The 25,878-nt window shown below is 45.2% G+C and overlaps 2 protein-coding genes across 3 annotated transcripts in view; both read right to left on the reverse strand.

The window, feature by feature from the left end:
• Positions 1-25,878, reverse strand: part of LOC137266466 (beta-hexosaminidase subunit beta-like) — a 71,578-nt gene that overhangs the window by 10,477 nt on the left and 35,223 nt on the right. For both annotated transcript variants that reach the window (XM_067801967.1, XM_067801968.1), the window contains exons 4-15: positions 24,068-24,946; positions 20,611-20,723; positions 20,376-20,486; positions 18,021-18,122; positions 16,378-16,483; positions 13,959-14,166; positions 13,002-13,157; positions 12,480-12,573; positions 11,173-11,338; positions 10,107-10,197; positions 8,199-8,303; positions 4,157-4,277 (exon numbers count right to left, since the gene is read on the reverse strand). In XM_067801967.1, coding sequence (XP_067658068.1) covers positions 4,157-4,277; positions 8,199-8,303; positions 10,107-10,197; positions 11,173-11,338; positions 12,480-12,573; positions 13,002-13,157; positions 13,959-14,166; positions 16,378-16,483; positions 18,021-18,122; positions 20,376-20,486; positions 20,611-20,723; positions 24,068-24,946 — 2,252 coding nt within the window. The remainder of the gene's footprint in view (positions 1-4,156; positions 4,278-8,198; positions 8,304-10,106; positions 10,198-11,172; positions 11,339-12,479; positions 12,574-13,001; positions 13,158-13,958; positions 14,167-16,377; positions 16,484-18,020; positions 18,123-20,375; positions 20,487-20,610; positions 20,724-24,067; positions 24,947-25,878) is intronic.
• On the reverse strand, positions 19,162-20,368 carry LOC137266106 (uncharacterized; the record flags this gene model as incomplete). The annotated part of the gene is made up of 2 exons (XM_067801608.1): positions 20,343-20,368; positions 19,162-19,873 (listed from the first exon to the last, which is right to left on the reverse strand). Coding segments are annotated over exons 1-2 (738 nt in total), but the record flags the coding sequence as incomplete, so codon positions are not given.

Consider the following 25,878-nt stretch of genomic DNA (forward strand, 5'->3'; position numbering starts at 1 on the left):
TCCTGAGGTAAAAGCAACATTCGAACGTGGGAAACGAATTTGGAACACTATTAACATCATATTGTTTCAATAAATTGTAACAAGCGGAAGGATGTCTGTTTCCATTTATGCGAATTATTCTGCACCAGTTTGTTTTTGCATCATACATAATCATTATTAACACAAAAATTGTATTTGCCAACTTCGCCCTGCACAGCACAAGAGGATGTATGTTTACTGATGGACAAAATCCTTTAAAATATTCACTCTGCTCCTTTTCAATACAGCTTCTATCGGTGTAACCCCACATTTAGGTCACATAGCATAAAATAGGTAATATCTTAGAAGTAAACATTTTCTCAGCTACATCATCAGCAACATCATCAGCAACATCATCAGCAACATCACCAGCAACATCAAATTTATATGTGGATATTTTCTAAAAAGTTCAAACAGGGGAAAACTAGCACGCTTGGCTTGTATTGATATTGTTCCACAAACTCTCGACCAAATACGTCATCATGAAAATACTATTGAAAGGTATTTATAGTACCGAGTTACATTCATAATATTACGTTTATAGACTGAACCATTTTTGTTTGACACAGCCTCCATGACGAAACACGACAACTTCTGACTGATTTACCTCCAATCCCCATTTATAACAAAAATGTTCAGGAAGATCCTGTTTCCTTTGTAAATCAACAACGCTATCAGCAAGCAGGACAACATCGTCTGCAAACAGCAAAATCTTGATTGTATGTATTAATTCATTAACAAATGTTCCATTATATCACTGTGTTGTATATCATCTGCCAGTTGATTGATAAAGAGGATAAACAGTAAAACGGCTTAGCATACATCATTTCGAGTAGAGAAGAAATCAGTTCGTCAGTTACCAGAACAAAAAGAGGCACAGACATTGGAGTACATATATTTTTGATAACTTTACATAGGTTCCAGTGAACACCCTTTCTAGTAAATTTAATACATACATGAGTTTCTTTCTGTTGATTAGATCAAAGGCCCTATGGATTTCTATACATGCCGCATAAAAACGATGTTTAGCTTACGTAGATATTCATGTGTTAAAGAATACAGTGTGAAATCATTGTCCACTGTGGAGTGATTATTCCTAAACCCACTCTGTCCCTCATTTACAGTATCACTGAACTCAGCCCCAAAACGTAATCTGCTTTCCAGAAAGTAAGTAAACACTTTTCCAATCGCACTTAACCTACTTATTCCCCTATAATTTTGGGGGTCTGTCTTATCACATCAGTTGTATATAGGAACTCGTCGACCAACATTCCATGAGTCCAGAATAGCGTTAAACAGCGCATGAATGTCATCAGTAAGGATAGGAGCGTTCTTTTAAAAACTCTGTAGGTATCCCGTCTACATCTGGGGCTTCCCAGATTTTATGCCTGAGATGGCCTTTAGGATTTCCTCCTAATAGTTTCTGACAACATGTCAATGTTGAGGCAACACTCACAGGACATTGGGTGGTGATCATCAAGAAATTCTAATACTGTATTGTCAAAATCAATTGGTGGACTGTCGACTGGATTTAACAATTCTTTGAAATAAGGAAACCATTCATTTGGTGTTATGACATCTTTGTCTTGTTGTACTGAGATTAAACACTTTACACTTTTCCGGGACATTCCACAGTCTATATTCCTAGATGCAGAAGTATATGCACATCGCTTCTCCTTACACTTATTCCTGAATGTTCGTTTGTCTTCAAAATATAGTATTCCCAGAAATTATTGAGAATCATGTTGCGTCATGTAACTCATTACGTTTATTAACTTCTGGCGTTTTACTTACATAAACATGTTAAAACATCAACCTTTTACAGTCTCAGTCTTGTTTTAGTACTTTGTTAGACCTCCTCGCTCAGCAATGCATGCCTGAATACGCCTAGGCACACTACCCATCAAAGTTTGTAGGTAATCGCGTGACAGGGTATCCCAATATTGGACCACCTCGGCCTTCATATCTTCAATATTTCTCAGTCCCTTTTGGTGTATTCTGTCTTTCATGACTCCCCACACATTCTCAATTGGGTTTAGGTCTGGGCTGTAACTGGGCCAGTTTAAAACTTGAACATTTTCGCCCAACAACCACTGTTTTGTGTAGCGCGCAGTGTGTTTTGGGTCATTATCATGCTGGAAAATCCAATCATCTTCATACAATGTTTGTGCTGTCGGAAGAAGGTGACCTTTTAGAATGTCAACGTATCTTTCTTTTGTCAAGTTTCCCGTGAAAACACACAATGGCGTCACTCCGCGAGCCTATATGCCACCCCACATGTGAAACTTCGGGCTATGTTTTGGTCGCTGGTAGATAGGTTTGACAGTATCTTTGGTCCGAATTTTCACACAATTAGGGAAAAGCCAAACAGAACTTTCATCCGAAAAGAAAACATTATCCCAATCTTGATTTTCATGAGCCCGACACCAGTTTAAACGTTTTTCCATTTGTGTATCTTTCATCAACGGCGAGGGAATTCCACGTTTTTTCACCCAATTAAGTCTCTGTAATTCCTGCCTAACTGTTTCATTGCATACCTGAGGACTTCCTCTGCTAATCATTTCATTTCTGATGTTCTCAACACTTTTCAATTTGCCCCTACTCACAATCTGCCCAAGTCTTCGGCGATCCAAAACACTGAATTTCCTAGGCCGACCTGCCCCTGCTTTGTGCTCTATCCCGGTTCCTGTTTGAATATTCTTCAAAGTTCTGTATACTGTAGACAGAGGAATACCATGTCTACAAGCTAACACTTTAGCATCAGCCTCACCCCTTTCAAAATCATCTAGAATGAGCTTTCTTTTCTCTCTTGCTGTAAATTCTGCCATGTCAACACAGGAAGCCGTCTGCTCAGACAAGGGAGATAACTCTTGACGTAATGAGCTGCCTTCTAAGCCTTCAAGAGTTGTCTCCCTTATTTAGTATGCTTAGTGCATAGTGAAAGCCCTTTTTCCAATCTTAGCATCATTAGAAAAAAAAAAATTTCTCAATAATTTCTGAGAACACTGTACAAGTTCACATTTAACTGTCAGCCGCAAGGAAAGCTACCATGTCCCTTTATTCCAAAAATAATTTATGCATTTAGATCACAAGTTTATATATAAAAGTTCGAATGAATTAATGCAACGTGTGTATCGACGCTAGTGCCCTCTATTGGCCGAACAATAAGTTTCCCTTACACTGTACGACAGTTTTCGATGTTAGGAGCAATTTTTAGATTGTACGCCATTGTTTGTATGTGTGTGTATATATAACAAGATTGTTGAAAATGTGTGATATTATGTCTTAACTACTCGATCTCGTGCTCCTATACAAGACAAGAGAGAGTTTTATGTCGCCTTTTGCAAACATTCACAGTGTCATGTCCATTGATATAACAGTGTTATACTCATTGATCCAACATTGTTATGTCCATTGATAGAACAGTGTTATACCCATTGATCCAACTCTGTCATGTCTTTTGATAGAACGGTGTCATGCCCATTGATAGAACAGTTTACTATATACCACCGTTCCACCGGTTCGGCAGAATTTCTGCAGTCAGTGGCATGTTCTGATGCCTTCGAAATGGCCCAATGCCTCCTGCTAAACTACAATTTATGTATAAAGTCCGCCTGAGATAGTCCACTCTGTCAGTTGGGTCGAATTCGTGTGCATCATTCTTTCACTGAATGTTTAAATGGAGGGCATATGCGTTAGAACACTATTAGGACATGTGATAAGGACATATGCAATGGAGGACAAACCATGCTCCCAAACTTAACCTATTTCCCCACTCGTGCAGTAAGATATATAGTAAGTTAATCTAAATAAGTGTTCAATTTTAGAAAGACACAACAACACATCAAATATTTACCACAGCCTGGATAACTACTGTGTTTTGTAATGTGGACCCGGTGTAGGCCCACGCCGTTAAGTAATTGGTATACTGGCAGGGCGGCGTTAAACTACACTTACTAACTTACTCACATTAAGACGGGTTTCTACTCGGTCAGAGTTGGTCTGCAGCAGCTCATGCATGTCGTAAGAGGCGAGTAACGGAATAGAGTGGTCAGGCTTCTTTGCCACACGTCATCGTACCCCAAAGGTGGCGTTAAACATCAATCAACCTTGTTTTCTTCACAGCAGTAACACTTACCACGCTCCCATAAGGTCTCCGGACGCTGAAGACGCCTGGCACTGTCCAGTCATGGCCGCCAACACGTCCCTTCCTCAGACAGTAGTCGGGGCCGCTGATGGTGTCCACGCTAAGACCGCGACTACACACCAGGGATATATCAAACATAAACATTATCAAACTTACAAAAACAGTTTTCGAATATACACAAGGAATTTTTCACAAGGATGGAAATCTGCATAAAAGATCTGAACACAAAGAACTAACTCGAAAAAGCATACGTTTACCAAATGACACAAGGTGTTTTGGTTAGTTCTGTGCTCCCGCACTCGGCTATACTCCCGCACTCGGCTACACTCCCGCACTCGGCTACACTCCCGCACTCAGCTATACTCCCGCACTCGGCTATACTCCCGCACTCGGCTACACTCCCCCACTCGGCTACACTCCCTCACTCAGCTATACTCCCGCACTCGGCTATACTCCCGCACTCGGCTACGCTCCCGCTCTCGGATATACTCCCGCACTCGGCTACACTCCCTCACTCAGCTATACTCCCGCATTCGGCTATACTCCCGCACTCGGCTACGCTCCCGCTCTCGGCTATACTCCCGCACTCGGCTACACTCCCGCACTCAGCTATACTCCCGCACTCGGCTATACTCCCGCACTCGGCTACACTCCCGCACTCGGCTACACTCCCGCACTCGGCTATACTCCCGCACTCGGCTACACTCCCGCACTCGGCTAAACTCCCGCACTCGGCTACACTCCCGCACTCGGCTATACTCCCGCACTCAGCTATACTCCCGCACTCGGCTACACTCCCGCACTCGGCTACGCTCCCGCTCTCGGCTATACTCTCGCACTCGGCTATATTCCCGCACTCAGCTATACTCCCGCTCTCGGCTATACTCCCACACTCGACTATGCTCGACTATACTCCCGCACTCGGCTACGCTCAGCTATACTCCTGCTCTCGACTACGCTCGGCTATACTCCTGCACTCGACTACGCTCGACTATACTCCCGCACTCGGCTACGCTCGGCTATACTCCCGCAATCGACTACGCTCGAGAATACTCCCGCACTCGACTACGCTCAGCTATACTCCTGCACTCGGCTACGCTCGACTATACTCCCGCACTCGACTACGCTCAGCTATACTCCCGCACTCGACTACGCTCGGCTATACTCCTGCACTCGACTACGCTCGGCTATACTCCTGCACTCGACTACGCTCGACTATACTCCCGCACTCGACTACGCTCAGCTATACTCCCGCACTCGGCTACGCTCGGCTATACTCCTGCACTCGACTACGCTCGACTATACTCCCGCACTCGACTACGCTCGACTATACTCCTGCACTCGACTACGCTCGGCTATACTCCTGCACTCGACTACGCTCGGCTATACTCCTGCACTCGACTACGCTCGACTATACTCCCGCACTCGACTACGCTCGGCTATACTCCTGCACTCGGCTACACTCCCGCACTCAGCTATACTCCCGCACTCGGCTATACTCCCGCACTCGGCTACACTCCCGCACTCGGCTACACTCCCGCACTCGGCTATACTCCCGCACTCGGCTATACTCCCGCACTCGGCTACGCTCCCGCTCTCGGCTATACTCCCGCACTCGGCTACACTCCCGCACTCAGCTATACTCCCGCACTCGGCTATACTCCCGCACTCAGCTATACTCCCGCACTCGGCTACACTCCCGCACTCGGCTACGCTCCCGCTCTCGGCTATACTCTCGCACTCGGCTATATTCCCGCACTCAGCTATACTCCCGCACTCGGCTATACTCCCGCACTCGGCTACGCTCCCGCTCTCGGCTATACTCCCACACTCGACTACGCTCGACTATACTCCCGCACTCGGCTACGCTCAGCTATACTCCTGCTCTCGACTACGCTCGGCTATACTCCTGCACTCGACTACGCTCGACTATACTCCCGCACTCGGCTACGCTCGGCTATACTCCCGCACTCGACTACGCTCGAGTATACTCCCGCACTCGACTACGCTCAGCTATACTCCTGCACTCGGCTACGCTCGACTATACTCCCGCACTCGACTACGCTCAGCTATACTCCCGCACTCGACTACGCTTAGCTATACTCCTGCACTCGGCTACGCTCGACTATACTCCCGCACTCGACTACGCTCGGCTATACTCCTGCACTCGACTACGCTCGGCTATACTCCTGCACTCGACTACACTCGACTATACTCCCGCACTCGACTACGCTCGGCTATACTCCTGCACTCGGCTACACTCCCGCACTCAGCTATACTCCCGCACTCGGCTATACTCCCGCACTCGGCTACGCTCCCGCACTCGGCTACACTCCCGCACTCGGCTATACTCCCGCACTCGGCTATACTCCCGCACTCGGCTACGCTCCCGCTCTCGGCTATACTCCCGCACTCGGCTACACTCCCGCACTCAGCTATACTCCCGCACTCGGCTATACTCCCGCACTCGGCTACACTCCCGCACTCGGCTACACTCCCGCACTCGGCTATACTCCCGCACTCGGCTACACTCCCGCACTCGGCTACACTCCCGCACTCGGCTATACTCCCGCACTCAGCTATACTCCCGCACTCGGCTACACTCCCGCACTCGGCTACGCTCCCGCTCTCGGCTATACTCTCGCACTCGGCTATATTCCCGCACTCAGCTATACTCCCGCACTCGGCTATACTCCCGCACTCGGCTACGCTCCCGCTCTCGGCTATACTCCCACACTCGACTACGCTCGACTATACTCCCGCACTCGGCTACGCTCAGCTATACTCCTGCTCTCGACTACGCTCGGCTATACTCCTGCACTCGACTACGCTCGACTATACTCCCGCACTCGGCTACGCTCGGCTATACTCCCGCACTCGGCTACGCTCGGCTATACTCCCGCACTCGACTACGCTCGAGTATACTCCCGCACTCGGCTACGCTCGACTATACTCCCGCACTCGGCTACGCTCCCGCACTCGGCTATACTCCCGCACTCGGCTGCGCTCGACTATACTCCCGCACTCGGGTACACTAACGCAACTCGGTTAAACTTTCGCAATCGACTACGCTGCCCCGCTCGGCTACGCTCACGCACTCGACTAAACTCCCGCACTCGGTTAAGAGTTTGCACTCGACTACACTCGACTATACTCTCGCACTCGGATATAATCCCGCACTCGACTACATTCGACTATTCTCCCGCACTCGGCTATACTCCCGCACTCGGCTATACTCCCGCACTCGGCTATACTCTCGCACTCGGCTACACTCCCGCTCTCGGCTATACTCTCGCACTCGGCTACGCTCCCGCTCTCGGCGAGACTTCCGCACTCGGCTATACTCCCGCACTCGGCTAGACTCCCGCACTCGGCGAGACTCCCGCACTCGGCTAGACTGCCGCGCTCGGCTAGACTCTCGCACTCAGCTACACTCCCGCTCTCGACTACACTCCTGCTCTATGATTGAGTCCGTGAAATGTCCAATCTGGACCAGGCAGTCCATTGATTGACGCAAACTACTGACTGTTTGTAATTCTGACTTGTATGTTGAACCATGACAGTCTATGAGAAACTCGATTCCATACTGTGTTGTGTTATGTGATATGTCTGTATGTAGTGATCTGAGTATATATGGTGTTAGGTGCGATACACAACCATATACAAACCCAACCAAATATTCCAACCTAATCCTTAAAAAAATAAAATACCAAGCAACTCCTCCTCCCATTATAAAACGAAAATGCAAAAAAATCAGAAAAACAAAACAAACCCAAAAGACAAAACAAACAAGCAAAACATAAGAACAAAACAATAGAAGAAAAAAATATCATACGAAAACACTCCCACGCTTGTAGTGAGGATTGATTAAAAGGATTGGGTGGTCGGGTCTGTCATCCTATCTGATCCAAAATGTTGCTTATTATCATTTAATTGTAGCACTTAAAGAATAACCAAAGCAAAAATTTGTCTTTCAATTAATATTGGGTCAGACAATCCAGTGACTGACTACACGTTTAGTAGCCCAGCATACCTCAACATGCGACAGCGCTGTTCCTGAAGACGTGGGGCAGCTTCATCTAAATCCTTAACGTCTCTGGCGCTCCACAACCGCTCTGCCGCCGCTGACGCCCTCGGCCTGCAAATATAGATTGTGTCTGTAGGTGACAGAGGTCACGTTTACTCACTGGCAATATTCCATCAACATGCGAAAACAGATTATTGTAGTGACAACGGTATACGAATCTATACTGAAAAGTCGGATCATAATGTACACAAAGGACTTCGTTAAGCACACCCCCCCCCCCCCCCCCCCCCCCACCCCCCCGACATATCTCACGATTGAACGAGTCCCGATCATAACCCTTTAGAACATATCGGGGACAGGACTGGTAGTCTTGTGCTGCTGACCAGTTGTAACCTGCCTAACACCAGGAATGGCGTAGGCTGTCCCTTCGAAGGACCAGGAGGCTGACAAATGACATGAGGAGGAGAGTGTTGGTTGTCATACAGTGACGCGGAGGTTACACTCGGTACTGACATTGAATTATGTAATACACGCAAATGACATTTTGAATGTTCACTAATAAATTGATTCAACAGTGCCGTACGTGTACAGACATGGTTTTGTATGAAACTTAAAGTGTGTTTTTTTCAAAGAAGCCATTATTATCATCTTCAAAATCAACATGGATTCCAATCATTTTGTCGTCTTTTTATGAGTCAAAGGATCATACGCTTCTATTGTGATCATCAAGAGAAGTTTCATATACGTCTAGAAAACATATCATGCAACATTACAGGGGCTCAGTGGGTGTGTAATAACGAATTTTAGCCATAAAACTGATGTACACCTTCATCTTAACGTTTAACCAAACGGTAGTGGTTCCACTGAACCAAACCAGTGTTCTTTTCAAAACCAGTATTTCGTTCTGAATAAAAGATACACAGCTGGGGTCCTCAAGTTCGAATGCTCACGGTAACGGAAAAGGGCCACGGCTCTGTACTCTGTCTTCGTGGTTTTATTTCTCGCCCGTGGAGGATACTGCAGTGGAAGATTCTGACTGACGTTTTTCAAACGTATGTATAAATAAGTATTTATTAGGAGATATTAAGTCCAAAATAGGAGATGATATTTCCTTCCATAGGTAACAATGATTTTCTCAATAATTACTGAGAAAACTGTAAGTGGTGTGTAAGTAGTGTGTAAGTGATGTGTAAGTGGTGTGTAAGTGGTGTGTAAGTGGTGTGTAAGTGACTAATCGTCAACAAGGTGCAGACCCCACTTCACGTCGCCGCTCCTGCTGAGATTACCAGGAAGAAGTCGATAACACAGCACCCGACACCAGAGTCAACAACAAACATCGAACATCACACTTCACAAATACACTGCTATGTATTGAAAGATCAGCGCGCCTATCACACCATTCATTAATACCATTATGTTTTACAATGTGTAGAGTTGTCTGGGTACAGACTGAAACCATTTGAGACAGTATTGACGTGTATATTGTTTGATACCACTTGAGACAGTATTGACGTGTATATTGCTTGATACCACTTGAGACAGTATTAACGTTTATATTGTTTGGTCAGTACAGATTCGTTGTGTGATTATTTACGCAATAACTATTTTGTCAAACCAAATGCAGCATCACATTATCTTGACAAATCAGAACCGCGTTCATGGTAATTCTGTCGAAAGTCCTGCACATGTTTGCAATAGTTCAGTACTCATACCGCACCACTGGCTCGTGCAAACTAACAATGACTATGCTGCTTCAAACATCACAAATCACCCCATTTATTCAGTGCCCGAAGTAGATTGTTTTTCAGTAAACATACCAATAGGTCCACTATTCGTTTCTTCTCATGGCACGAAACTTTTACTGTGTGCATATTGTTTTCATGCCCCGGAAACTCTGTAACAATCATTCCTTACCAGAGTCGGGCCATGAGATTCTCGTTGTCGACGTACTCTGACCAGAGACATGCCTCTCCCCCCAGCACACGCGTCTCGTCCACGCCCTGGCCTGCATGAGTAGACACAGCGGATCGTCTCAACAACACTTTCATTAAAATTCATTCCTGATTTTAAACACCGAATGATGTTTCACGTCACAGTGACCTAAACTAGCTGCTTGACCAAGTCCGATATAATATATAGAGCGTGGGATAGCATAGTGGTTAAAGTGTTCGCTCGTTAAACCGAAGACCCGGGTTCGATTCCCCACATGGTGTCCCCCGCCGTGATGTTGTTGGAATATTGCTAAGAAGCGGCGTAAAACTGAACGTACTCACTCAAATATATAATACTATACCCTTTATTAAGTAGCGTTATTCAGTAATAGTCCTGTGGCCCTGATTTGCAGAATAGACGTTCAATCCTCACCCGCTCACTTACTCTGACAGTCACAAGTGAATGCACGTGAGGGAAGCCTAATGCTTCAAGGATGGTGTGCAGGAAGCCCACCGGTAATACTTCAAGGGTGGACGTGCGGGATACATAATGCTTTAAGGGGGGAGGTGAGCGGGTAACCTAATGATTCAAGGGTGAGCGTGTGAGAAGCGTAATGCTTCAAGGGTAGGTGTCCCTGAAACCTCTTGCCTTAAAGGTGGATGAGTGGGTAGCCCAATACTTCAAGGGTGGACGTGCGGGAATCCTAATGCTTCAAGGGTGGGTGTGCCGGAAACATAATGCTTCAAGGGTGGGTGAGTGGGTAGCATAATACTTCAAGGATGGGTGAATGGAAAGCCTAATGCTTCAAGGATGGGTGTCGAAAGTCCTTGATTTCATAGATGGGTGCATGGGGAACCTCATACTTCAATTACAGGTTTACGGAAAGCCTTATGGTTCACAGACGGGTGCATGAGAAACGCCTGATATTACAAGGATATATGTGTAGGAACTCTAATCTTTATAGCAGTGCTTGTCATAGCAAGAACACGTTGATACAGAGGACCGTGCCTGACATATAGTCAGAAGCGGCACTCTCTCCCTCACTGACCTGGGAACGCGGGGTCACAGCTGTAATACTTGTACCAGTCTGGCCCAAACGACACCATGTCCAGGTACCAACACGCCGAGTACAGGACCCGGTACCCTCTTTGGATCGCTTCCCGCATCAACAGAGCGTCTCCCAACCAGATCTGAGCCACTGTGTCGTTGACCATCTGAACACACACATCGCGTTACATGGATCACGGGATGTGTTATGCCTCAGTAATATGAGTCAGCAATATGTATTTTATTAGTGATCTTGTATGAAAAACACAGCGTCACTGACAGCAAGTAGGCAAACCAGTCATATTCCCATATTTGTTACACGTAAATATGTTATTTCGCAGATGTGCACCAATTTATGATGGTAGCTAGAAATGACTGAACTACAAACTGGCCATCTGAGTGTTTTGGACATGGCCCGTACCTAATTATAGCCCGCGGAATGGATCCAGTTTCCATATTCATGTTTTCTTTCCCCAACACATAAAACATGAATGGTAAAAGACTTGAACCTATTTTCACTGTCGTTGAGAAATCTGATCTTGTATCAGTCATCCTGTGATGTTGCCAGATTAGCTAAAGGTAATACAAATGACACGAGTTTCACCCTGCAGGGGACATGTATGTGTTCACCCCGTGACTAATTCGAGCTTCATCCTGTAATGGAGTTGTGTGCGTTCAACCCGTAACTGACACGCGTTCACCCTGTGACTAACTCGAGATTCATCCTGTAATGGAGATGTATGCGTTCAACCCATAACTGACACGTATTTCATCTTGTAGTTTCACACTCTAGTAGAGAGGTGTGTTGTTAAATGCACGTGTTTCATCCTGTAGTGGACACGTATTTTATCCTGTAGTGGACACGTGCTTCACTCTGTAGTGGGGATGTGCGTGTTTAACCTGTAACTGACAAGTGTTTCACGCCGTAGTGGAGATGTGCGTGTTCAACCAGTAACTGACACGTGTTTCACACTGTAGTGGAAATGTGTGTGTAAGTTCAACCTGTAGATGACAAGTGTTTCGCACCGTAGTAGAGATGTGTGTGTAAGTTCAACCATTGCCTGACACGTGTTTCACCCTGTAGAGGAGATGTGTGTGTAAGTTCAAACTGTAACTGACACGTGTTTCACCCTGTTGTGGAGATGTGCGTGTAAGATCAGCCTGTAACTAATAAGTGTTTCACACTGAAGTGTACCCTATCAAGTGGCTGATACGTTTACACCCTGCAGGTGTTTTAAGATCTGTTCTCTCTTTCATCTCAAAATGGACGTGTGTGACAACCTGACGGACATGTCTTTACACCAATACCTTGATCCCTGTCTTAGTAGATGCTTCTTGCCATAGAATGAACTTGACCCCCTGGACGCGCGACCTGCTGACCTGCTTGACGTCCTGCATGAATCTGTGGATGGAAGCATACAGACAGTAGCCACGTTAGATCTAGTGATGAACAGTGCGTGCGTGTGTGTGTGTGTGTGTGTGTGTGTGTGTGTGTGTGTGTGTGTGTGTGTGTGTGTGTGTGTGTGTGTGTGTGTGTGTGTGCGTGTCAGTCAACCAGGAGCGTTTGTAGGCTATCCTATTTTTGCCCATGTTTTCCTTTAATGTAGGTGAGATGGGGAGGTGTGTGTGTGTGTGTGAGAGAGAGAGAGAGAGAGAGAGAGAGAGAGAGAGACAGAGAGAGAGAGAGAGAGAGAGAGAGAGAGAGAGAGAGCTGACAGACATTCAACGACATCATATTATATTGTGATGCCCAATAGTTAAGGGAGATAACCTTATTTTGTGAAGTCCAACAGCAAAGGGGGATAATCACATGTTGTGATGAATACTTGCCTGTTCTGGAAATACTCCCACAGCCGTATCGCATCTACAGATTGTTCTCGGAACTTGGTCACAGTATTCTTAATCTTCTTCTCAAGATTCTCTAGGAGCCCTTTCTCGCCATTCACTAGTTTCGTACCGCTTTTCATCACCTCATCGTTCGCCTTCCTGTTCAGGACAAGATCAGTGTACCGTTCTCTATTTCTGTCTCTCTATCTCTCTATTCTAGTCGACTCAAGAAACTTATCTTAACTGATCACAGATACTTGTGCATGAAGTTTTGTAGCCGCTGCAGCATCCACTAAACCTCCAGTAACGATCAAATATTTTCTTAATCAGTCCCCCTAAGTAACTGAATGAATTACAGCAAATTTGAAGGAATTGCATCTCAAATGTAAAGACGCGCAGTCCGAGATACAATTGCAGCGATATCGGTAGTTTAGTTGTCATAACATAAACACAACGCCCCTATCGGAAACAATGTCGGTAATACTTGAAACACGCTCGGCCATCTTCGGAGATTTTTCGGATCCGTTCCGTGATTTGTCGGTCGCGTACTGTCACTCACACATCAAAACATGGCGTCACTGAAAGGAGTACCCGTCTTGCTTTTAGTTTCTACTGTTTCATTTTTATAATTATCCACCTTTGAACACTCATGTTGAATGTGTTTAGGTATGAGGCGTTGTAGGAGCTATAGATTATTATTTTTAGGAAAGATCGTCACTGCAGAAGAGTGTCATAAGTCATGTCCCTGTATGCTTCCGATATTCAGACGTAATCAACCTCCAGGGGCATGACTTATGACACTCTTCTGCAGTGACGATCTTTTCTTAAAATAAAGAACACCTTGTACGTTAAACGCATTCAACACGGGTGGACAAAGCTGTAATTCCTGTAATTACTGTAAAAAAGAAAACAAAACACCACCACAACAACATGTAATCATTTAAGACACTCAGTACTTACCAACAGTCAGACGGGACTTCATCCCCACCAGCGTGGATGTACTGGTCCGGAAAAAGGTCAAGGATTTCCCGGAACAGTTCCTTAAGGAAAGCGTAGGTAGCGTCTTTGCTGGGATCAATAGGGCCTACCATTCCGTAGGTTGGATCCTCGTCATTATAGCACTTGGTAACCAGCTCTGGTCGGCCGTGTCCCCAGGCGTACGTGTGACCTAGGTAGAACAAGTTGACACCGGATTTAGTGAACTGAAAAGGACAATATCAGTTTCCTTATCCAGATATGAAAATGTGCAATCTTGCAAGTATTGTGTCCTACTAGGTACCCCAGACCACAGCCCCACCCCTTCAAGTACAAAGACCACAGCCATCACAGTTCAAGGCCATGACACTAACGACAGCCATGCCACCACGACACAGATCACAGCCACGAGTCTGGCCACAGCCTTGACGCAGATCACAGCCATGACGCAGATCACAGCCATGATACTGACCACAGCCATCACACTGACTACAGCCATGACACATACCACAGCCATGACACGGACCACAGGTCAAAGACACCACCCCTGGTACAGGCCACATTAAGAGAGGAAGGGTTATGTACAGGGGTTCGGGGAAGATGGGCGAGGGATGGTGGTGGGTATTTTACTGACACCACCTGTAGGCTATGATCATTCAATGCGTATAACAGGTGGTGTTAGGACAGAGAAAGGGAGTGTATAATTGTCTATGAGGGCAAGTGCCCCAAGATAGATACATGTGATCGAAGTCGATCAGTCACACGTCCGATATGTAATCCTTAACGGTAGAACCCCAGAGACGGAAACACATCGATTTGTACTGTCACAGGGACATGGCGCCCTCATCTCCATGGAGACACCTGTTATATCCTTTCAGCATATTGTTTTTTCTATCAAATTTGTTTGTTATGCCTCAGTAGATTTATAGACTGCCTGATATGCATTCCTGTACTTATATAATCAATAAGTTGCTTACGAATCGTGCAGAGAATTGATGAAATTATAGGAGAGAAATTCTTTAAACAACAGAGAGCACAATATGTCTTCTGCAAATGACTGAATATGGTTCCAAATATAACAATAAAATGTAGTTCTAACGAATCCTTCATGCTCGCTGCAAGAAGCATTGGCAGTGGCCGACACTATGTAAAGAGATATAGACAGTAACATCGACAGACACCATATCCAGAGATATAGACAGTAACATCGACAGACACCATATCCAGAGATATAGACAGTAACATTGACAGACACCATACCCAGAGATATAGGCAGTAACATCGACAGACACCATATCCAGGGATATAGACAGTAACATCGACAGACACCATATCCAGAGATATAGACAGTAACATCGACAGACACCATATCCAGGGATATAGACAGTAACATCGACAGACACCATATCCAGAGATATAGACAGTAACATCGACAGACACCATATCCAGAGATATAGACAGTAACATCGACAGACACCATACCCAGAGATATAGGCAGTAACATCGACAGCCACCATAACCAGGGATATAGACAGTAACATCGACAGACACCATATCCAGAGATATAGACAGTAACATCGACAGACACCATATCCAGAGATATAGACAGTAACATCGACAGACACCATACCCAGAGATATAGACAGTAACATCGACAGACACCATATCCAGAGATATAGACAGTAACATCGACAGACACCATACCCAGAGATATAGGCAGTAACATTGACAGACACCATATCCAGAGATATAGACAGTAACATCGACAGACACCATACCCAGAGATATAGGCAGTAACATCGACAGACACCATATCCAGAGATATAGACAGTAACATCGACAGACACCATATCCAGAGATATAGACAGTAACATCGACAGACACCATACCCAGAGATATAGACAGTAACATCGACAGACACCATATCCAGAGATATAGACAGTAACATCGACAGACACCATACCCAGAGATATAGGCAGTAACATTGACAGACACCATATCCAGAGATATAGACAGTAACATCGACAGACACCATACCCAGAGATATAGACAGTAACATCGACAGACACCATATCCAGAGATATAGACAGTAACATCGACAGACACCATATCCAGAGATATAGACAGTAACATTGACAGACACCATATCCAGAGATATAGACAGTAACATCGACAGACACCATATCCAGAGATATAGACAGTAACATCGACAGACACCATATCCAGAGATATAGACAGTAACATCGACAGACATCATATCCAGAGATATAGACAGTAACATCGACAGACACCATATCCAGGCGCATAGATAGTAACATTGGCAGACACCATACCCAGACACATAAATAGTAACATCGACAGACATCGAGCTGCCACCTGACAACAGAGAATTTGGAGGACTTACCTGGAACATCGAACTCTGGAATGACTCGGATGCCTCTGAGTCGGGCGAACTCGACAATGTCCGCAATGTCTTCGTGTGTGTAGGTGTAGGAAGGGTGATACGCCCCCTGGTGGTGTACAGATCACATATATATATATATACTTTAAACACAATTCGAGACAGCCATATTTTAAAATCTCGGCCACACACACAACGTTCTTCCAATAGTCAAGAAATCGGATTAATTCGGAATGCTATACTATTCATATTAAATTATCCGAGTTCGATATAAAACAATATGCCAGACCCAAACTAACAGTGGTTTCCGATGTTACTGAGAGAGAAGTATAAGTAAAGATGTACGGGACAGAGTACGGGACCACTGTGTGACCACGCCCGGGAAGACAGGTGCGAGCACACACTGACAAGGCTTGTTGGGTCAGTATAAGTGTTCTTTACGTAGATCTGTCGTCAATTAGAACTTTGCCCAAACCAGCTGTACCTAATGATCCTGTATTTTGTAATATAAGTACGGCCATTGTTCTCTAGTACAGTCATGGCGTTCTGGTGCAACGATAGTACTGCACCTGGACTTGGTACAATATTAATAGGATAGAACTAGTGGTATAGCGACAGAACTGCAGTTAGACGTTGTAGGGTCTTTGTAATGATATAGATCTACTGGTATAGCGATAGTACAGCAGTTTGACCTGGTACGGTCTTGGTACAATAGTAATGGGATAGATCTACTGGTACAGCGATAGTACAGCAGTTTGACCTTGTAGGGTCTTGGTACAATAGTAATGGGATAGATCTACTGGTACAGCGATAGTACAGCAGTTTGACCTTGTAGGGTCTTGGTACAATTCTAATGGGATAGATCTACTGGTACAGCGATAGTACAGCACTTTGACCTGGTAGGGTCTTGGTACAATTCTAATGGGATAGATCTACTGGTACAGCGATAGTACAGCACTTTGACCTTGTAGGGTCTTGGTACAATAGTAATGGGATAGATCTACTGGTACAGCGATAGCACAGCACTTTGACCTTGTAGGGTCTTGGTACAATTCTAATGGGATAGATCTAATGGTACAGGGATAGTACTGCAGTTAGACCTGGCAGGGTTGCCATTGGATTGTCTGGTTAAGTCTATACAACTACAGCTGTCAAATGTGAAATAACACATGAACTATGAGCAACTGAACTATCATCGATTATTCAGCCAGATGATGATTTGCCCTCCACACTGGAGTCATCTTGACCAAGCAGTTTCTGGTGTGTAGTGCTCAGACAGCGCCATCGGCTGTTCTCGTCTTACGGCTGATTTTGATACAGGTAGCACGGCTACCTCACCACCGACACTCTCATCAGCCAGGTAGTGCACGTGTTGTTACAGTTGTTGTTACAGTTGTTGTTACAGTTGTTGTTACAGTTGTTGTGACAGTGCGGTTCCGCAAATGAAGTACTCGGATGTACTTCTCTTGCACTGCACCGGTGACCTGAGGTCTACCACTTCGAATCCGATGTTGCGTAGAAATGGTTTATTTAAATCGGTCGGTCGAGCGTGCGAGCACACACACGTACATACACTCACATGCGTACCCATGCACGCCCTTATATGTATATGCCTGACGACACAGTAAGCCGGGTGTTGAGCCTACCTTGGCGCTCATCTCAGGGAAGGTTTCACTCTGGAAGGGGAATGACTGGTCGTCAGTCATGTGCCAGTGAAACACGTTTAGCTTGTTCTGTTCCATCCCGCGCTGTAACACAAAGGCGGCATGTAACAGAAAGGTGGCATGTAACACAAAGGTGGCATGTAACACAAAGGCGGCATGCAACACAAAAGCGGCATGTAACACAAAGGTGGCATGATACACAAAGGCGGCATGCAACACAGAGGTGGCATGTAACACAAAGGCGGCATGCAACACAAAAGCGGCATGTAACACAAAAGCGGCATGCAACACAAAGGTGGCATGTAACACAAAGGCGGCATGCAACACAAAGGTGGCATGCAACACAAAGGGGGCATGTAACACAAAGGTGGCATGCAACACAAAGGCGGCATGCAACACAAAGGTGGCATGTAACACAAAGGCGACATGCAACACAAACGCGGCATGTAACACAAAGGGGGCATGTAACACAAAGGCGGCATGCAACACAAAGGTGGCATGTAACACAAAGGCGGCATGCAACACAAAAGCGGCATGTAACACAAAGGCGGCATGTAACACAAAGGTGGCATGTAACACAAAGGTGGCATGTAACACAAAGGTGGCATGTAACACAAAGGCGACATGCAACACAAAAGCGGCATGTAACACAAAGGCGGCATGTAACACAGAGGTGGCATGTAACACAAAGGCGGCATGTAACACAAAGGCGGCATGCAACACAAAGGTGGCATGTAACACAAAGGCAGCATGTAACACAAAGGCGGCATGTAACACAAAGGTGGCATGTAACACAAAGGCGGCATGTAACACAAAGGCGGCATGGAACACAAAGGCGGCATGCAACACAAAGGTGGCATGTAACACAGAGGTGGCATGTAACACAAAGGCGGCATGTAACACAAAGGCGGCATGCAACACAAAGGTGGCATGTAAAACAAAGGCGGCATGCAACACAAAGGCGGCATGCAACACAAAAGCGGCATGTAACACAAAGGCGACATGCAACACAAACGCGGCATGTAACACAAAGGGGGCATGTAACACAAAGGCGGCATGCAACACAAAGGTGGCATGTAACACAAAGGCGGCATGCAACACAAAAGCGGCATGTAACACAAAGGCGGCATGTAACACAAAGGTGGCATGTAACACAAAGGCGGCATGTAACACAAAGGTGGCATGTAACACAAAGGCGACATGCAACACAAAAGCGGCATGTAACACAAAGGCGGCATGTAACACAGAGGTGGCATGTAACACAAAGGCGGCATGTAACACAAAGGCGGCATGCAACACAAAGGTGGCATGCAACACAAAGGCAGCATGTAACACAAAGGCGGCATGTAACACAAAGGTGGCATGTAACACAAAGGCGGCATGTAACACAAAGGCGGCATGGAACACAAAGGCGGCATGCAACACAAAGGTGGCATGTAACACAGAGGTGGCATGTAACACAAAGGCGGCATGTAACACAAAGGCGGCATGCAACACAAAGGCGGCATGTAACACAAAGGCGGCATGCAACACAAAGGTGGCATGCAACACAAAGGTGGCATGTAAAACAAAGGCGGCATGCAACACAAAGGCGGCATGTAACACAAAGGCGGCATGTAACACAAAGGTGGCATGTAACACAAAGGTGGCATGTAACACAAAGGCGGCATGCAACACAAAGGCGGCATGCAACACAAAGGTGGCATGTAACACAAAGGTGGCATGTAACACAAAGGCGGCATGTAACACAAAGGTGGCATGTAACACAGGTGAAACAAGGCACTGGAACCACAACCACCACCACTACTACAACAACTACTATCGTACAACTATTTCTACTAGTACATGTACAACTACTATTACTCGTACAACTATTTCTACTAGTACATGTACAACTACTATTACTCGTACAACTATTTCTACTAGTACATGTACAACTACTATTACTCGTACAACTATTTCTACTAGTACATGTACAACTACTATTACTCGCACAACTATTTCTACTAGTACATGTACAACTACTATTACTCGCACAACTATTTCTACTAGTACATGTACAACTACTATTACTCGTACAACTATTTCTACTAGTACATGTACAACTACTATTACTCGTACAACTATTTCTACTAGTACATGTACAACTACTATTACTCGTACAACTATTTCTACTAGTACATGTACAACTACTATTACTCGTACAACTATTTCTACTAGTACATGTACAACGACTACTTCTCCTATTACGACTACTGCTCTTGCTCCTACTACGACTACGACTACGACTACGACTACGACTACTGTGGCAGAGAGAAGGATTGAGTCATCACCTACCAGCACGTCGTAGATGACATCCTTGAAGATGAAGTGCCGGGCTGTATCAATGAGAACACCTCGGTGGGGAAATCGAGGTTTGTCTAAAGCTATTGTCTCCATCACATACAGCTGCAATAACAACATAGATGAATGTTATATAACCAAACTCATACAGGGAGACAGAGGGTCAGCACCAATGGATCAAGGGACTTCATGCTGATATCATAATGACAGTCGGAGAGAGTTATCTCACCTTCCTGTCTGTGCCTCTCCAGACCAGCTGACTGAATGTCTCCAGGCCTCGCAGCGCTCCCCACACCTCGTTGGCAACTATGCGCTTGCTACTGTCTTTAATCACGAGTCTGTCTGTGATAGATATATATATTCCTTACAGTGACAGGATCCAAGTGACATATATGAGTGAATGAGTACGACAGATGAAGTAAATGAATGCATTAAAAGTTTCCAGTTTGGTGATACTCATTCACTCACTCACTCACACTCACTAGGAATGTGATCGTCAAGGTAACGCTCGTCCATTAATGATGACATTTCTTGAAAATAAGTTTACATCGCATCGCTCGATCCTCATAAAATGCAAATATAGCTTTGGCGTAAGTAAGGTCATTGTTGGCAACTTTTAACTATGTCACGACGCAAGACTCAGCATTTCCAAGAAGAAGGTCACTAATGGGAACGGTCCCTTGTAACTCTCCAACCATTCTAAAAAGTCACGTGTCTGTACATAATTTCCATGCGAAATAATGACTACCCCGCCGAGATGTAGCGTCACCAATAGGCTACCTTACCGCCTTGGTATTTGTGATGGCATTACTTAAGATGTGGATCTGCTCAGGGTGTGGCCTGTGTTTTGATTGAACTGTTCAGATAGTGGCGTGCAGGTGTCGGAGGGTCAACCTGCTTTACGCATTCAACTGACTATTGAGTAAAACTTGAACTTGACAGAGGAAGACCAGCCCTTGGTCGTATAAACATGTTGCTTTCATAACGACATTTGCAATTTACATCATCGTTAAAATTGAGATTGTCTTGATGAAAACACTCGCGTGCCCTTTGAACAGAATATAATCGACTACATGCACAGCTTGTACATGGCTAACGTATTCTTGAAGAATGGAACAGAAATCAATAGAACACCAGGTAAAGGTCAGCTTGACATTGAGGTACCCGATGTACTACCCATTTCACACTTGAGGGGGAATGAGCCGGCATGCTGTCGGAATGGCACATTTTGGAGATTCCTGGAAATTCTAACGGAATTGTAAAACGTCTTACTGCATTCCAAAATGCATTCCAACTGTTCGGGGTAATTCTTGTAACATGCCCGAATGGTTTGAACGTGTTCACAACCTTCGAGGTACTTTCGAAATGGAAAAATATCGAAAGGCATTTGAGGTGCATTCGAACTGCATTTTAAATGTTCTTTTTGCGTTCTACCTGCATTGTAAGAGTTCGAGGGAGAATAGAATAGACAAGTCACTTCAAATCTTGTCAGAATGTCAAAAATGCACCTCGGATGAGTCGGGATGTATCTTGCTGCTGGACTATTCTTCGCAACATTTCGATTGCAGTTGGAGGAAAGTTCGAATATGCCCGGAATACACCTCAAGCTTGAAAAGTTTGTTTATTTTGACATGCCCTCCCGAATGTGATTCAAATTTTGTAAATACTTATTTTTCTGGCCTATTCTCTTTGATTCCTGTCAATAAGTGTGAAGGGGACTTAAATGAATGGCTGCTTCCATGATAAATCAGGATGTGTGCAAGGCTGAACAATACCCCGTTGTATGGAGGCATGTTCGCTTAGCCACAGAGTAAGCCGGAAAGAAAGACATGTCTTTGATGTATCATCGGAAGAACCGTACTGGTGATCAATGAACAAAAGGAGTGCGGTTGGATAACCCAGTGGCTACAACATTTCACTCGTCACTTGGAACGAGCGGGTTCGATTCCCCTCAGAGGTACAGCGTATGAAACTCATATCTTGTGACCTCCCTTTACCGTATATATGGATCAGCTACTAAAGAACATACAGACGGATAACAGCGTTCCACCGCACAGAGGGAAAACCGGTTTCTCTTGCAAGCAGAAGGACGTCATCACGCCCAGAAATGACCTACGGCTCGCCAGCTTTAACGGTTCGAAAATACCATTAGGCTGGCTTCCGGTTATGATGGCAGTGCCTCTCACTTACCCAACTTTACAGGTAGACTGGATACGGGTGACGATCATGGTAGCCGGACAGACCAGTACCCGGCAGCAGTACTCGTCACAGATAAGTGAGCGAGTTGGGGTTCTACGAAGCTTTCAGTACTGTTCTGGACAGCAATATCAAGGCGGGGAAAGCCAGAAATGGGATTCATACATAGTACCCATGTGTCACATCCATGTGTCGCCGTGACGTGTGAACTCTTCAACCACCAGGATACTCCATTACCCTTTCACAGATTAATCGAGAAAAGTCAAGACTTCACAAATCGTCATGAATGGGTGTGGCGTGGATAACAGTTTCGGGTTTCAAACGGAAAATGCGGAACATGACCTCTTTTGTGGATTGTGTTCAGTTATAATCAGTATAGCTGGAAAAAACGACCTCCGTGCCTACAGCAGGTTAACGATCTCCGTGCCCTGCAGCTGAGTAACAATCCCCTCGCCCTGCAGCGAGTTCACGATCTCCGTGCCCTACACCCGGTTAACGATTTGCGTGATTTACAGTGGGTTTACTATCCCTGTGCCCAACTGCGGGCTAACGATCACCGTGCCCTACAGCGGGCTAGTGGTAACCTTGCCCTACAGTGGGCTCATGATCTCAGTACCCTACAGCGGGCTAATGACAGGGATCTACATGTGCTCCTGAGGTCATATGCTGGTACGATCTGACCAGATTTCATCCTAACAGATCTAGACGGTCTTGTCGTGACAGAGTCGTCAATGCACACTTACAAGACACCACTGTGCACACGGAGTGACGACCTTGGTCACCAAACCTCAGCCTTATTGAGCACACGTGGGACGAGTCTCAGGTCACCGAGTACGACGCGCTGCCCTTCAACCGATTCTAAGGAAACTCGGCAAAGATCTTCCGGATGAATTAACAGTCTTACCATGGCAACCATCCCGACACATGCTGGGAAAATGAGGTATGGGAAAGCTTTTGGTATTGGGTGGACCACATACTTGCCACTGACATTTGTGGACAATGAAATCAACTTCGTAATTTTGTTATGCTTCAGTCCCATACTCATTTTGGCAGGTGATCTGATTGATTATTGGTCACATGAAATTTGTTAGCATTGTGGGACACAAAGCAGCAGCCTTAAACATGTCCCATGCACGCGGTAGGGTGTCTCCAGCGGATACAGAGTGCAGCAGTGGCATTTCTATGTGTCGCCGCATACTGCTATCTATTGTCTTACTTGTCTGATTACAAAAACCAATTCTGTCTACGGCAATATCATTTGTTAACTTTCATTGATCTGTTGTTGTTCTACACTGATTTCTCAATCTGGTTCTGTACATATAGATTTTTAGAATCAATTGGAATGAAACCCGTAACACACGTCAGACAAAATACCCCAGTACAACTTCACAAGGTGTTACGTATACGGAGTGTATTTTACTATATACCCTACTATATTCACAAATAACACTTAGTATAACTTTGCAATACAAAGAAAGAAGCATACTTACATGACTCGTCCATGTCAAGACTTGGGTATTTGACACATGGTCGATTGATGATTATCTCCACCTCCTTCAGTTCAGGTGCTTGTTTGTATACATCGCTCTCATATTTTATTTGCGGATCATTTATATTGGTATTCTCAGCGTTCTGCAAGTTATCATACAAATCTTCCACCGCGTCTTCCACTATATGGTTCCGGAACCGCTCTATAGCAAGTTCAATTGTATCACAGGAGTGATTCTTTATGACGAACTTAAAACTGCCTTCATCCACTTTGAACACCTTCTTTTCATTTCTGGCATAGCGACGAGGCAGTGGCCAGGGTGCTCCGATACTGGCGTGGGGCGCCCGGCGGATAGCCAGTTGATCCCCCAGGGAGCCATACGCCCATCTTATAAAGAACATATCCCTGTCCCACTTCACCCTCATATCCCCGTTCTTCTGGTCCGAGGCCGGGTGATCATTTTGGGGGAGACGCTTCATTTCATTGAAATCATTTGTGAGGCTGTCCTTGCTCTTGGCCTCAGCAATAGGCTTTGGTCTTTTGTTTTCCAGGAAGTCCATGACGGGGTTCCGTGGCCTTCCCCCGCCACTCCCTCCACCCCTGTTCTGCCCCTTCATGCTGTCTACAGGTGTAACAAGGTACTGTGACGGTTTTGTGTCAGTTCCTGGTCGCTGTTTCATTTTCTTCATTTTATACTTTTTCTTCTTAGGTCTGGTACCAGCAGGAAGCCCTGACTTACCGGTTCCATTTTGCAAAGCCTTTCCTCTTAAAACGCCAAGTTGATCTTCCCCATGTGCCTGAACCTTACCGGAACCTGATTGTAGATTGTTACTGGCTGTAGCTGACGAGTTGTGGTGTTGACGTAAATTCGACACAATATCTGGAATAATCAAAACATTAGTAACACATGTTATGCTATATACCGGCACGCGCTGAATTCAATATCAATATATTCAGCTCTGGGATTTTACACCCATTTCCTGTCAACAGCCACAAGCTTTTGCTGGCTTAGAGATCTTTAAGTCAATATATAGTGACATGGTTCGGTAAGTCCGTGGAAGATATTCTATGACTGGAGACGGACCGAGCTAGTGACCGACTCAGGTGTGATAATCACTTATGTGCTTTTGCGGGTTTTTTAATGGCACTTCTCTCGCTATACTTTCTGTATGTTTTATTTTAACACCATGTAAAATAACATTCAAGGTGAAAATATTTTTTTGTTAATTTTCTAAAAGTTGTTTGCGAATTAGGGCCAGGACGGGTAACTGTCATGATCAAAAGTCCGTATAGTCTTTGAAGATTTAGACTTAATTTCTTTTCGATATAATACATGGTTAAGATATCTAAACCCGCCAGGTGAAGGATATATTCAGTTTGCCATTTGTCGCAAATTTGATGTCAGGAATTAACGGAACGGGTATCCCGATTGGGTAGGGTAATATTGTGTGGTGTAACCAGGTAGATATGTTTTACCGCTACCAGTCCTATTGCAGATGTGTAGGTGTAAGCTGGCAGTCAGTTAAATATGTAGAGGTGAAGGAGTCCGAGTGCTACCTTACACAGGTACACAAGCAGTGTCCACTATCAGGATTCAGTGGGATCACCAACTAACAGTTCTGAAACCTGCACTGTTCTACATATATTCAAGTGATTCAAGGGCATGTTTGGTTGACACCGAGGTCCGCCGATTCCTTTACATATTATAATCATTTCCCTCAGGTCATAAATCAGCAAATTTAGCGGCTTGACTGCTTTCATATGTTTAGTAGATAATGGTTTCCTTTGCGGAATCCGATTTAGTATCTCGGT

This window comes from Haliotis asinina, chromosome 15 (genome assembly GCF_037392515.1).
Source record: "Haliotis asinina isolate JCU_RB_2024 chromosome 15, JCU_Hal_asi_v2, whole genome shotgun sequence".
NCBI lineage: Eukaryota > Metazoa > Mollusca > Gastropoda > Lepetellida > Haliotidae > Haliotis > Haliotis asinina.